The sequence below is a fragment of the Manduca sexta genome, chromosome 27, assembly GCF_014839805.1.
Source record: "Manduca sexta isolate Smith_Timp_Sample1 chromosome 27, JHU_Msex_v1.0, whole genome shotgun sequence".
Taxonomy (NCBI): Eukaryota; Metazoa; Arthropoda; class Insecta; order Lepidoptera; family Sphingidae; genus Manduca; species Manduca sexta.
In genome coordinates, this window is record NC_051141.1 from 11,210,070 (window position 1) to 11,222,130 (window position 12,061).

Here is a 12,061-nt window from a genome sequence, read left to right on the forward strand (position 1 = left end):
AAAAAATACGAATAATAAGCATTAAGTAAAATACAAAACTATTGAAGTCCGATTTTTTTTATCATTTAGTCAATTTAATAAATTGCGACAGTCAGAAATAACCGCGGGTCTTATGGCATAAATAAAGATAAGACAATCACGTGGTTATGACAAAAGGCCGGCTTATTGTTATGCTCTCTGTTACGAGATATTGAATAAAACATTATAGTCCGGAGGCATGCGGCTTCGCACGTGTACCAGAACATGCGCTTTTGAGCTGCATGTCGCCCCAGGTGTGCTGTGATTACATATGATTGATGAATTTTGAAACGACCATTGGTCGTACTGGTCTTTATATTTTTCGGGCTATAAAACGATGGCAGAACTCAATTTATTTATTCCTCTACCACGGTTCTACATTGATTACAAAACCTTTCATTACAATAAATTTTTGTTACTGGTCTTTTATAGGTTATAATTGCTTAAAAATCGGCGACGTTACACATTTGTATGTTTTGTTGCAATATTTTCATGTCATTGTCGTTACTTTATTTTCATCTATGAACATTTGTTCTACAGGAGATGGAGGATTTCCAGAAGCTAGACTACAACACTGGTTTTGACGGAGAATTTCAATCATTAAAAATGTTGGACGACCGTCACATTTTCACAACCAACGAAGGTATGAAGGCGGAGAATACTACCAAAAACAGATATCGGAATATTCTTCCATGTAAGTACTATAATATAGTAAATAGTGCACCTATTACTCCAGTTCAAAGCTTGATTTATATGTTTTATACATGAATTGAAAAAAAATTACCTGCTAAGAATTACTTAACCAAGAGTTATGGTTTTATATGGAAAAATACGTTTAATCTTTTTTAGAATAATTATAATATGATTATATCTGTCAGGGTACCTGCATTTCTGGGATTTTATCGTTTAATCTATCTATATATATATAAAAATGAATCCCTGTTTCCCTTGGTCAAGCCATCAATCGTGAACGACTGGACCGATTTCACTATTTTTTTTGTTGTGTTTGTCATTGTCAGGAGAAGATTCTTATGAAAGAAAAAATTAAAAAATTGCGCGGAAAATTAGAAAATTTAAGAAAACTTAACGAAAATATTAATTTTATGTAACTGTCAATTGTTTGAAATAACTGTCAGCGATAGACAGAATGCGCGCTGCAAATTCATAGTTAAGACGGGACAACGTCTGTCGGGTCAGCTAGTTGTTTATATTATTTAGATTGCCCTTCCTTTTTTCAGATGACCAAACCCGTGTGGTGCTAGGAAGGCGAGACAACAAGTGTGAGTCCGACTACATAAATGCCAGTTACGTTCGTACTACCCGTTTGTCCGACTCGTGTAGTTCTGTGCAGTCGTCTAATGAAAGCCTAAACAGTGTGAAATGTAAGTGCATTTTTAAGTTTTAATGCAGGGACAATATGTTGTCTAAGTTTCGTTTAAATTTACAAATTTATGATGTTTGCATGATGCTCTCGGTTTGGGTTGCGAGCATTTGTACTTTATTGTGGATCAAGTGTCAACTTGACTGATCGAAGTAACTCTGGAGGCGGTATTGAACACAAATAGAAATGTCGATTCTTTAATGCTTATGGCAAACAAATTGCGACATGTCCGCACGTTTTTGTAGAGTTAGTAGGACTTATAAGGTTTATAGTCTGCGCTGAGGTCCAAACGCGGTTCTGGGAAAAGAATGGGACATAGTAATGAAATAATATTTATTCTATTTGATATAACGTCGTAATTCACTCTCTTTCTTTTTTTAAATATTTTTTCCGTTCATGTACAATAAGACGCGTCGGCCCCTAATATTCCGCGGCATCTGTCAGCTTGGGTTTACCTATAGTAAGACTAGTAAGAACTTAAGTAGGTGCAGTTATTTTTGTAATCTCTCGTATTTTCCTTCAACTACGTGTATTGCATGCAGTTTCCATCATTATGTAATTATTGAAATAGATATAAACTTTATGGATCTAATTTTATTGTTACCTAGGAGTATATCGTGATGGTAATCTGGGTGAAAAAAAATCAGGTAGGTTTATAGTAGATCATTGTTAAATTTTCTGAGCTTAAGTCACTTTTAGATTAAATTATGTGAATAGTGAGTTTTCCTAACTTGGGCTTGCATTATAGTAGTAGTGTTAAGTCTGCTGAAAAACCTAATAAATAAACAAATATCGGTGTGTTCCGCTGGTCACATAGTATAGTACATCGTGCAGGGTTATTTGTAGGCACGTGATGGTTACTGTTTATAATTTATATTTGAAACAATCAGCTGCAGGATACGGTGCTTTAAAACAAACTACTCCTTCAACTCTGTACAGTGTAGACGAAACAAAACGTATCTAATAATTTTTGTCGTATTCATTGATTTAGCATTTAACATATTATTATATTCACAATTTCATAAGAAACTTATATAAACGTAACTCCAAATGCGTTACATACTTACGATAGCATTGTTAAGTAATAAGTAGTTACATAAAGAAAAGTAGGTAAAACTTAAGCTTTAAAGTATGCACTTTAGATATCGGTTCTTCCCCAATAAAAACAGTGCCGCATGAATGCGTATTGATGCGATTACAATTTAAGGCATGTAAAGTATACGTAATTAATTTTGGTGCAACAAGACGAGGAAAATATTGAGCTACTGCGTCATTTGGACGTTGGCGCAATTTTAATGCGTTTTGCGTGTTTCATGAATACAATCGATGAGATTCTGTTCATCACGTACGTACCGAGCACAATGAGTGATTATGTCAGTTATGCAAATGTCAATATGGATGCGTAGTTACGTGAAGTACATACATGATATTTTTGAGTGACTGCGCAGTACCTACTGTGGTAGAGACAACAAAAACTCCCTTGTTTAATGGGTTTTAGATTCTTCTTATACATAATGTTCTTTTAAAATAATCTAGAGTCTAGATTCTAGACTGTGTTTTCAAAAATAAAACACACGTCCTGTTTGACTAGCGCCTTAAGCCGCGCGGCTTCATCGGGGCAGCAGCGTTGCGATCACGCAAAAAGGTAAATCTATACCTAACAAGACATGCGCAGCTGCCACGCTCAAAACACGCTGCGGTCGCACCGCTAATGTTAAAACAAGTAGTATCCAAAATAATGTCCGAAAAGCTTATAGAAAAGTATGCCAAGAGTATCTTTAGATAAATGCTGCCATCATGTATTGAATGCATTAATATGATAGCTTTGTTTTATTACAGCTTTGATTCTGAAGAGCGATTTGAAGAAAGTCACGCCTCTCGTCACGAAATCTCTATCAGATGACGCCCTACGAGAGGTGAAGAAAAGTCTCAAGCTAGACAAAATTAATGGAAACATTTGTCCAGACCCAGGTACCTACAACTTATTAACTTATTAAAATATGGATCTAATAAAAATAATTGAAAACAATAAATAAGTAACAATGATAGTAAACTAAGGATTAGTTAAAATTATTCGTTTAAAAACCATTGCTATTATATTAACTCAGTATTTTACTTTCAGTAAAAGAGAAAATGTACATCGCAGCGCAAGGATGTCTATCTAACACAAAAGACGATTTCTGGCGAATGATATGGCAGGAAGACATTCGTGTTATAGCCATGATCACCAACGAAGTCGAAAATGGCAAGGTACGCTCCCATTTATTGAAATTTATTAAACAATAAAATGATAAAGAATACATACTTACCCTTTTTTAGTTGCAAGTGTTAGCACCACTACAGGCTTCCAATTTTTCAATAGTGATATAAGCTATTTGTATTAGGTACATACTAATTATGTTTTACATCATCCATGTATCACGCTGATTCGCAAATAAGAAAAAGAAATGAATATATTAAAACTATACATAATACTATAAAGCTTAACAAAATAGTGTGTACCTTTTTTGTATGAATATTATATATAACGTTTTGGATTTGAACATTTATTGATTATTTACAATATTCTATCTGCAGAAGAAGTGTGAGCGTTATTGGCCTATGTCAGGTCATGAGGAGCGGTATGACAACCTCATAGTCAGGTCAATATCGGAAACACATTACGAAGAGTACTTGGTGAGAGAAATCGATGTGCACAACGACAAACATTGCTGCAGGACCATCTTCCAGTACCAGTATACGGTAAGACATTTTAATTGATTTCTATAAATACTTACATGGGTATACAGTTGAATAACTTCCTTCTTTCGAATTATGTCGTCCCCAAAAATCTTTTGTCAGTATTGGTCTTATGAGACCTCACTTATAACCATTATACCTACAAAATTGTAGTATTGTTAACAAGGGTTCCGAAATTTTCTTTTTGCCAAACTCCTAGTGGGTGACACAATATGTAATAATGTGTATGGGTAATGGTGTAGGTATGTACTGCTGCTAATAATTATTTAAACATTAAATTTCAGGCGTGGCCAGATCACGGGACGCCGCCTGACCCGGACGGGTTATTAGCTTTTATAGACGACATCAATAGGAGAATGAGTGAGATTGCACAGGAGAAAAATGCGCCAGAGCAGGTATCTCGAAAGAATTTTGATATATTTGTATTGATTTATAATTATTTTGTGTATCACTAAATAAACAGTGTAACATTATGTAGTTGCATTAAAAGAAAACCAGCATAAAGAACCGGAATCATCATCACTACCTCTTCTCCTTAATCTCTTAGTGAAACGTATTAAGATTTATTTTCCAAGTAATTCCTCTTTTATTTCAGAACGTACTTTGTGTCCACTGTTCCGCGGGTGTGGGGAGAACAGGCACATTCATTGTACTAGACATGCTCATCGACAAAGTTAAATCTTCTGGTAAGATTTGTTGTTGAAATGCTATTGCGAAATAATATTGCTTTGGTGTTTCCTTGTTAAAGATATATACCATTGCTAATTGCGATGTTTGCAGTGAATGCGAATTTGAATATGTATGCTGTTTTAATAGACTGTTCCATTATGTTGCAATGTGATTGTTGTATTGCCGCTAAGCGAATGGAATGATACAATATTTGTCCATGATATTGAATGCTATTCTCCATTACTTACGTTATTGTTCACAGTTCAGATAATAAGTTATAAATTGTATATGCTTGTTGCAGGCTTCAGTTGTGATATTGACGTTCATTCAACAGTAAAGTTAGTAAGGGCACAACGTAGTGGAATGGTCCAGAACAAAGCTCAGTACAGATTTATATACTTCGCGCTACAGAATTATATCGAAAACAGAAATATAAAAATGAAGAAGCAGGTAAAGTTAATTTATCAATAAAATCACAGGCAATACTGTGCCTACCTTTAATAGTCATATTATGTATCAGATTCTTTATTATTATGATTTGTGATTTTTAGATGCATGTGTCATTGGCGTATTATTTAATAAATAAAAAGGTAATTAGGCAATTACTAGCTAAAGCCTCTCCGTTCTTAAATATATCCTAAAGTTTATGAAGATCTTTGGGTTTGTAGAAATAAATAATAAAAAAAAAAATACAAAACTAATTTGATTAATAATTTGCTCACATAGCACTTCCTGGATAGTTAAAGCCAAAGAAAGAAAATTTTGTATCTGATCTGGACTCCCTTTGTGGAATAGTTGCATTAAAGTTATGCTCAATATAAGATTTATGCAGCCCTATAATTGCGTTTTTATAACATTATGGGACGGTATGCATTGGTGAAAAGTAGGTGTACTAAAGAATTTCCTGCCCTGACACCCGTCACTATAGCTCCTGAAGCCAGGATCAGCAGTAGCACGCATTTTACGACACCGAGCGGTGAAGCTCGGCGAGTCTCAGGGAAGACTAATTTGTTATTATCCCCCAACGAAATTAATCAAATAGAAAGACAGGGAAAAGTTGGAAATATTAATTGTCCACTTCCCTCCATGGCAGTAAGAGAAAAAATAATGAACTTAAGAGGAGTTTTAACCTCTAAGATCCCTATCCTTGAACGTCCCTACGTTTACAAGTAGATAAGCTAGTTATAAAGCAACACGTATAAAATTAAAAGAAATTGGTGCACTTATTGCGTCTCTGCTCTACCTATTCTCTTTGGAGATAAAAGCGTGATTGTATTGTATTGAATAATGTTACTATTATCTTTTACAGATCTAGAAAAGTGACGCGCAAAGTGATCCGCGCCATTGCACCAAAGTGATTTGAGACTTACAATAAAAATGTGATGTTATGTGAAATAGTATGTAATTTTGTGTAAAATGTTCGATTTTTTTGTGCGATTATTATTATTATTATCAGATTTGTATTTATAAAATCATGCTCCAATATTGACTTTAATGTCTAAGATTGTATGCTACAGTTCTCCCTGTAAGACATTAAGAACATTGTCTTTGCTGCTGTTGTTTTGTTTAAGTCTCATTTACACGAATCATACGCAATTATTGAATCCTGTTTGAACATGTCCAATGGTGCGGCAATTCTTGCCCACGTTGAGGTACTACATACGAATTTTGACTGATTTTCAAAAAAGCCCATATTGATAGCAATCATTGCGTACCATTGGTTCCAGCAATAATGGATTCGTCAAATGAGTCTTGATCCAGTCACAATGTTACTTCAACCGATCTATATACTATCATATTATTAGACTATAAGTTACGCTTAATAAAAAATAGTTATATACATGCATTTTACATTGAGTTATTCTCGGCAATGGCCTATCCCGGCTAAAATTAAATTAAAATTTATTACAAATAAGTAGTAAATTTCTAGAACTCAAATCGTCATAAGTCAAAATATTACGTAAAGTTTGTGAATATATTTAAACGATTTCATGTTTATAAGGAGAAACTAAATGTGAAAAGTACGATTTTTGATGACTTTCATACTAAGCATACTTTCATTCCAGAAAATTACGCAATGGAACTATTAAGCTAGAAAGACTGTTTTACGCAGGTATAGCCGCAACAAGGAATATGGACCATTACTGTATATGGGTTTAAGTTCTTAACAATAAAGGAATTCATAATAAATAAAACAATGAAACATAACTTCACGATTATGTGTATATTTAATTTTACATTAAAACATTTGAAAGCTATTTTGGATTTAACTATTCAGTTAACATGGTTTTACAACTAAACATTAATAGCACATAAATTATGTTAATAACAAATATAATACGGTAAGCTTTAAGCTACAATAAAATAATTTATCGCACAGTTTTTCAACTAAAATTTAATAATTCATTCCCTTAATTAAAATACAATAAACTATGAAAAAAACAAGTCGCGAAATGATAAAAAGGTGGAACCATTTCATTAGACCTATTAACATTTAAATATTTAATACAGTGCACAATATTCGAATAAGAATCATTTCTACCAAATAATCCATCTCCTGAACGTCATTTTTCAAATCGGAGAAGCAAAAATGCGAAGACGCGCAGTGTAAATTTTGCTTCTAATTTATTGAAATAATAAATGAGCACAATCGAAATTACTAAAATAAACTAGTAGTGGCAATAGTAACACGTACAATTCCTTACTTTTTACATACGGACATCGATAAGTTTGTCTAGTTAAATATATTTACGGTGTTAGAATATATTAGAACCGTACGCAAACCCTAGTTATTGTTTATTGCGCCATAATATAAACTTAGCACAAGCACATGTATAATAGAATATGTCCGTACAATTATATAAAGCTATAGAAGCTCAATAAAGCTGAAAAATCAAGTACCAGCGATCGCTCCGTAGAGAAACATCAATATCCGCAAAAATAACGTCTAAGTGCTTTGTTTTATTTTGTGCATAATGTTATTTTTTAAATATTATGTGAATCGCAACAGACATCAAGAAGCGCCAACTATTAATTGTTGGTGTACCATAGTCGGCTTTAATTTTGAATGCGCCAACAAGAATTTCCTAACGGGTCGTCGTATTATTTGAATGTTTTAACTTGTATCAAAACTTAGAATGATAGGTACCGTCTTTATTTTATAAACTAACAATAACTATTATGTTTTTTGAATGAATTTTATATGGTTATCGAATTAACGCTTTCAAAATTAAATTGCCGCCGTAATGCTAAAAATCTAGACTCTATACGTATATTATCTAATGCAGATATACTTTGAGTCTAAAAATAAGGATATTTTAATGAATTACATTTATACAATATCACTTGTTTATTTACCATTTTTAATACAATTTGACCACATTTATACTATAATGTTATTTTTAAAGATTTAACTATGATAATATTAATGACGGTTCATGCGTGCGAGTATTCTGGTGATGTGGCGACTATTTTTCTACTGCTCATTATATGGCGACGTGTACGACTGTTATTAAAATAAATCGTGTATATTGTGTTTATGTAGACAAATTAACTATAAGAATAAATTTCGATAAAATTGTACTAGAGAAACGCGCGTGGAGATGCATGCCGCTGTATTTACCGCCGTCACCCATTTTGCAAGGAAAATGTTAATGCAGTGGCAGTTGACAAAAGCAATTTCTTAGCTTTCCGCTGTCCGCTTATACGTATTCAATGTACTATTCCTTACATAAGTGCAGACCACAACTTGCAAAATGCGCTTAGTAGTTTTTTTGGTGCGACAGATTTAATTTCCGCGCGAGATACAACAGTAGTACTTTATTCAGAAGGCATTAGTATTGTGGCCTTGCTGTACGGGATAGAACTTTAAATCTCATAACTTATATATTGCGAAAAAATACGCGTCAAAATAGCAAAATTCAATTCTTATGCATTTTACTAGGTAACTTTTTCTTATCACAGACGATTTATTTTATTTCTTTGTATTACCAAACGTGTGTTTTTGTAGTTCAAATTGCCGTCATAAATATTAAATAGTTTAGCTTATTTATGAAATTAATTGTTAACTAGACAGTAATTGTTTGGCGTACAACATTCCTTCGTTGTATTTGGTTACATGGAAATTACCATAAAATACAGTGAGTCATTTGATTTATATAATTTCAATGTTCCTAAACTTCGTATCCAAAGGAGCGATGTGGGGAAGGTGAAAGTAAATTTGGCACTCGTTATTGTGCAAATTCTTAAGGATTAAGGTAGTAAAAACATTAGGAACTATCTAAGATAAGGTAGGCTAGGGTTACATCTATATTAATGTATTATATACATCTAGATAGTGGATACACGGGGAATATCTCAAACTTGAATGAATATGCTCTCACTTCTACAGTGATATTATCTAGCCAGTAACACGAGATGACGGCCTGTGCGAATTATACAAGCAGTTAATATATCAATAACATATATATTTACGGTCATTGAATTGTTATTTTTTTTATATTTTTTATTTTTGAGTTTGTCGCTAATTAATTTAGGCATTTCGGTTGATCCGGTATTCGTGCTGGGACGTCGTCGTTTGTATTGCATCGTTTGGATTATAATCAGTTTTAAACAAGAAACGCTTTAACCATTCAATTATAACATTAGAAGCGTGTAACCCTTCCGCAATAACAATGCAAAATTATACTTACTTAAAATGAAACTGTATATTGTAACTTGACTATGTTACCCGCTCGCAGACGCGAGTAATACTTATCACTAACAAAGGAAATAAATCGCTTCGATTTAGTGCCTTACAATATAAAACGAATATTTCAAAACAATTAGGAAAACAACTCAGACGGATATGGTGTGGCAGCGACCGCAGGGTCACAGGATGTCGGTCTGATACACCTTATTAGTGGTGGAGACAGACTCCGCCTTATTGGAGCCCTGGCAACCCTGCATGTCTATGGTCGGGCTCTCTGTGCCATTCTTTTTACAATCACCAGCTAAGTGCGTCATACTACCAGATATTGCCGCTGGAGCGAGATTGAGGTTCATCTTGGTGAGCAGGTTGGACTCGCTGCCAGTTTTCTTGAGATCGGGCTGCGCGTTCGGTGGCAGTGTCGGCCCGCTGCGCTGGATCATTTGTAGGCGAGCGTACTGCTCCTGCAGCGCTTTCTGTTTCTTCAACAACTCTTGATGTCGCTGTTCGAGAACTGCCTGTCGTGAAGCCACATTGTCATCGTCTACGTTGGTGTCAGAAGGGCAGGATTCGGGATCAATGCGTGGGGGCGATGACGGGGATGTCGGCGAGGCGAGGGGCGAGCGCGAGGTGGTGCGCGGCGGCGGCGGCGGGGGCGCGCGGCGTGCAGCCAGCGCCAGCAGCTCCGGGTGTCGCTCAGGCACGGGGGGCTTGGGTGGGTGCTGGCCACGCGCGCGCACGGGCGGCGAAGCGTCGGTGTCGCTGCCACTGGGGTACGAATGTAGGCGGCGCAGGGGGCCCTCGCCGCGGCCGCCACGCTCGTTGCGCTCGATTCGCTCGCCACGCTCATTCGGTTTGGCGAACGTTTGTAGCTCGTCTAGTAGAGCGTCGAGCGCGTTCTCGGGCCGCACGTCCGTTGCTCCCCGGCCCGCAGCGGCTCGACCGACGTACCCGACAGAGGCGCCCTGTGCACCATTCGACCACTTCTAGCCGAGTCCACAGATCTCCAAAACATATTATAAAAGTGCGGTTGCAAACAGCTTTGTAACGTGACAAAGTAGCGAACGTGCATTGCAACCGCACCTTTGAAAATATACAACACTGATTCCAAATAAACATTTAGAAACATTCATTCAAATAATGAGATCCATTAAGAACACTCAGTATTCACAGTGATTTATAAATCTAAATGTCTTAATGCGACCACAATCATTCAAAAAGAATAAAATATAAAACAAAAAGGCGATTGCCTCTTTTTGTCACCAACTAGCAGATGAAGGAAATAGTATTGTTGAAGGTTTTTCTGGATGATTAACATTGAAACACGTGACAGAAAATTTATACTACAATAAAAATAAATGAAAGGTGTAAAATATCTAGCTGCTTGTAAACTGGGGTAAACTAAACAAAACAGTGTTGAGTATCGGAGACGCCGTACAGGTGAACAGATGCGAATCGATAAATATATAGAACAAAATATAGACACGAGCGACGCACCGGGCTCATGTGAGATAATTACAAAATGAACCGTACAAAAAAGTGACTTAGAAAATGTTATAAAAATAAGGAATTTTAAAATATTTATTATTTGACTCTTAACAATTGTGATGATTTTGCCATTAGTCAAAAAATTTTAAACTTCGTATATGCAAGTGGTGTGTATACTATATAGTAAGTAATATTAAATATCGAATTTATCAACCCTCTACTTAAAAGGAAGCTAATGTCGAAAGTGACTGTGATCAAATCTAAACTAATCAAAGCTCTTGTGAATCTTGCAATTATCTACATGTATACTTTATTGAGAGTGCTATAGTAATAAAAAGGGTTTTGTATCATTTCAATTAGAATTATTGTTTAAAAGCGTAATGTTAATTGTAAAATAAAATTACCTGTGCTCCGGATGCTTGAGTTAGTAATTATGTAGCTAAATAAAACTAAAGATGTCAAGAAGAACCACCATACGGATGGAGAAATTGAATCTTTCTTAGATACACCTTTGGCAAGGCGGGTAGGGTTGTAAACGGTTAAACTATACAAAGAAAAATAGAGGGAAGAGAATATCTAATGAAAGGAAGTGAAGATATCATTGGAGAAAGTCTAGTGGTGCATAGAAAATAGGTTATGATGAGGGCGTTAAGGCAATTCATTCGTTCCCAGTGGCGGGCTCTGAGGTGCTTCTGGTACTGAGAACGCGCTGCAACAAAAACAAAAACAGCAAGATGCACAACCTATCGTGTAAAGCTTCTATCACGACATGCGTATTATTACAACTCGACACTGTACTTGCGCACTCCTCATATTTACCCTTATATATACTCGGTGCAACGTGCCGATAATGTGGAAAATTCCAAAGTTAATAAGGAAATGTTTAAAAAAAAACTGTTTATAATGTTTGTTTTCAAAATGGTTAAACGTCGGCCGAAGGTAAAACATGATAATGCGTCAGTACAGTTGATATTGATAGGTGCAAAACTGTATATAATGACACATATTGTGCGATAAACCCGTCACTGACGAATGCGTCGAAGTAGTATAAAAAGTCAGACGAACTTGCGTTATTGTTT

The 12,061-nt window shown here is 35.3% G+C and overlaps 2 protein-coding genes across 5 annotated transcripts in view; one reads left to right on the forward strand and one right to left on the reverse strand.

Moving 5' to 3' along the window:
* LOC115447264 (tyrosine-protein phosphatase corkscrew) overlaps positions 1 to 7,015 on the forward strand; it is a 37,006-nt gene extending 29,991 nt beyond the window's left edge. For 3 of the 4 annotated variants that reach the window (XM_030174262.2, XM_030174264.2, XM_030174265.2), the window contains 10 exons: positions 559 to 712; positions 1,257 to 1,400; positions 3,239 to 3,370; positions 3,522 to 3,649; positions 3,977 to 4,141; positions 4,423 to 4,533; positions 4,734 to 4,824; positions 5,109 to 5,257; positions 5,359 to 5,397; positions 6,117 to 7,015. In XM_030174262.2, coding sequence (XP_030030122.2) covers positions 559 to 712; positions 1,257 to 1,400; positions 3,239 to 3,370; positions 3,522 to 3,649; positions 3,977 to 4,141; positions 4,423 to 4,533; positions 4,734 to 4,824; positions 5,109 to 5,257; positions 5,359 to 5,397; positions 6,117 to 6,122 — 1,119 coding nt within the window. In that variant the 3' untranslated portion in view covers positions 6,123 to 7,015. The remainder of the gene's footprint in view (positions 1 to 558; positions 713 to 1,256; positions 1,401 to 3,238; positions 3,371 to 3,521; positions 3,650 to 3,976; positions 4,142 to 4,422; positions 4,534 to 4,733; positions 4,825 to 5,108; positions 5,258 to 5,358; positions 5,398 to 6,116) is intronic. The other variant, XM_030174263.2, reaches the window with a different exon arrangement.
* LOC115447261 (coiled-coil domain-containing protein AGAP005037) overlaps positions 7,013 to 12,061 on the reverse strand; it is a 247,084-nt gene continuing 242,035 nt past the window's right edge. Inside the window, 1 exon segment of the mRNA XM_037443911.1 lies at positions 7,013 to 10,459. Within this exon segment, the coding sequence (XP_037299808.1) occupies positions 9,677 to 10,459 (783 nt within the window). The 3' untranslated portion in view covers positions 7,013 to 9,676.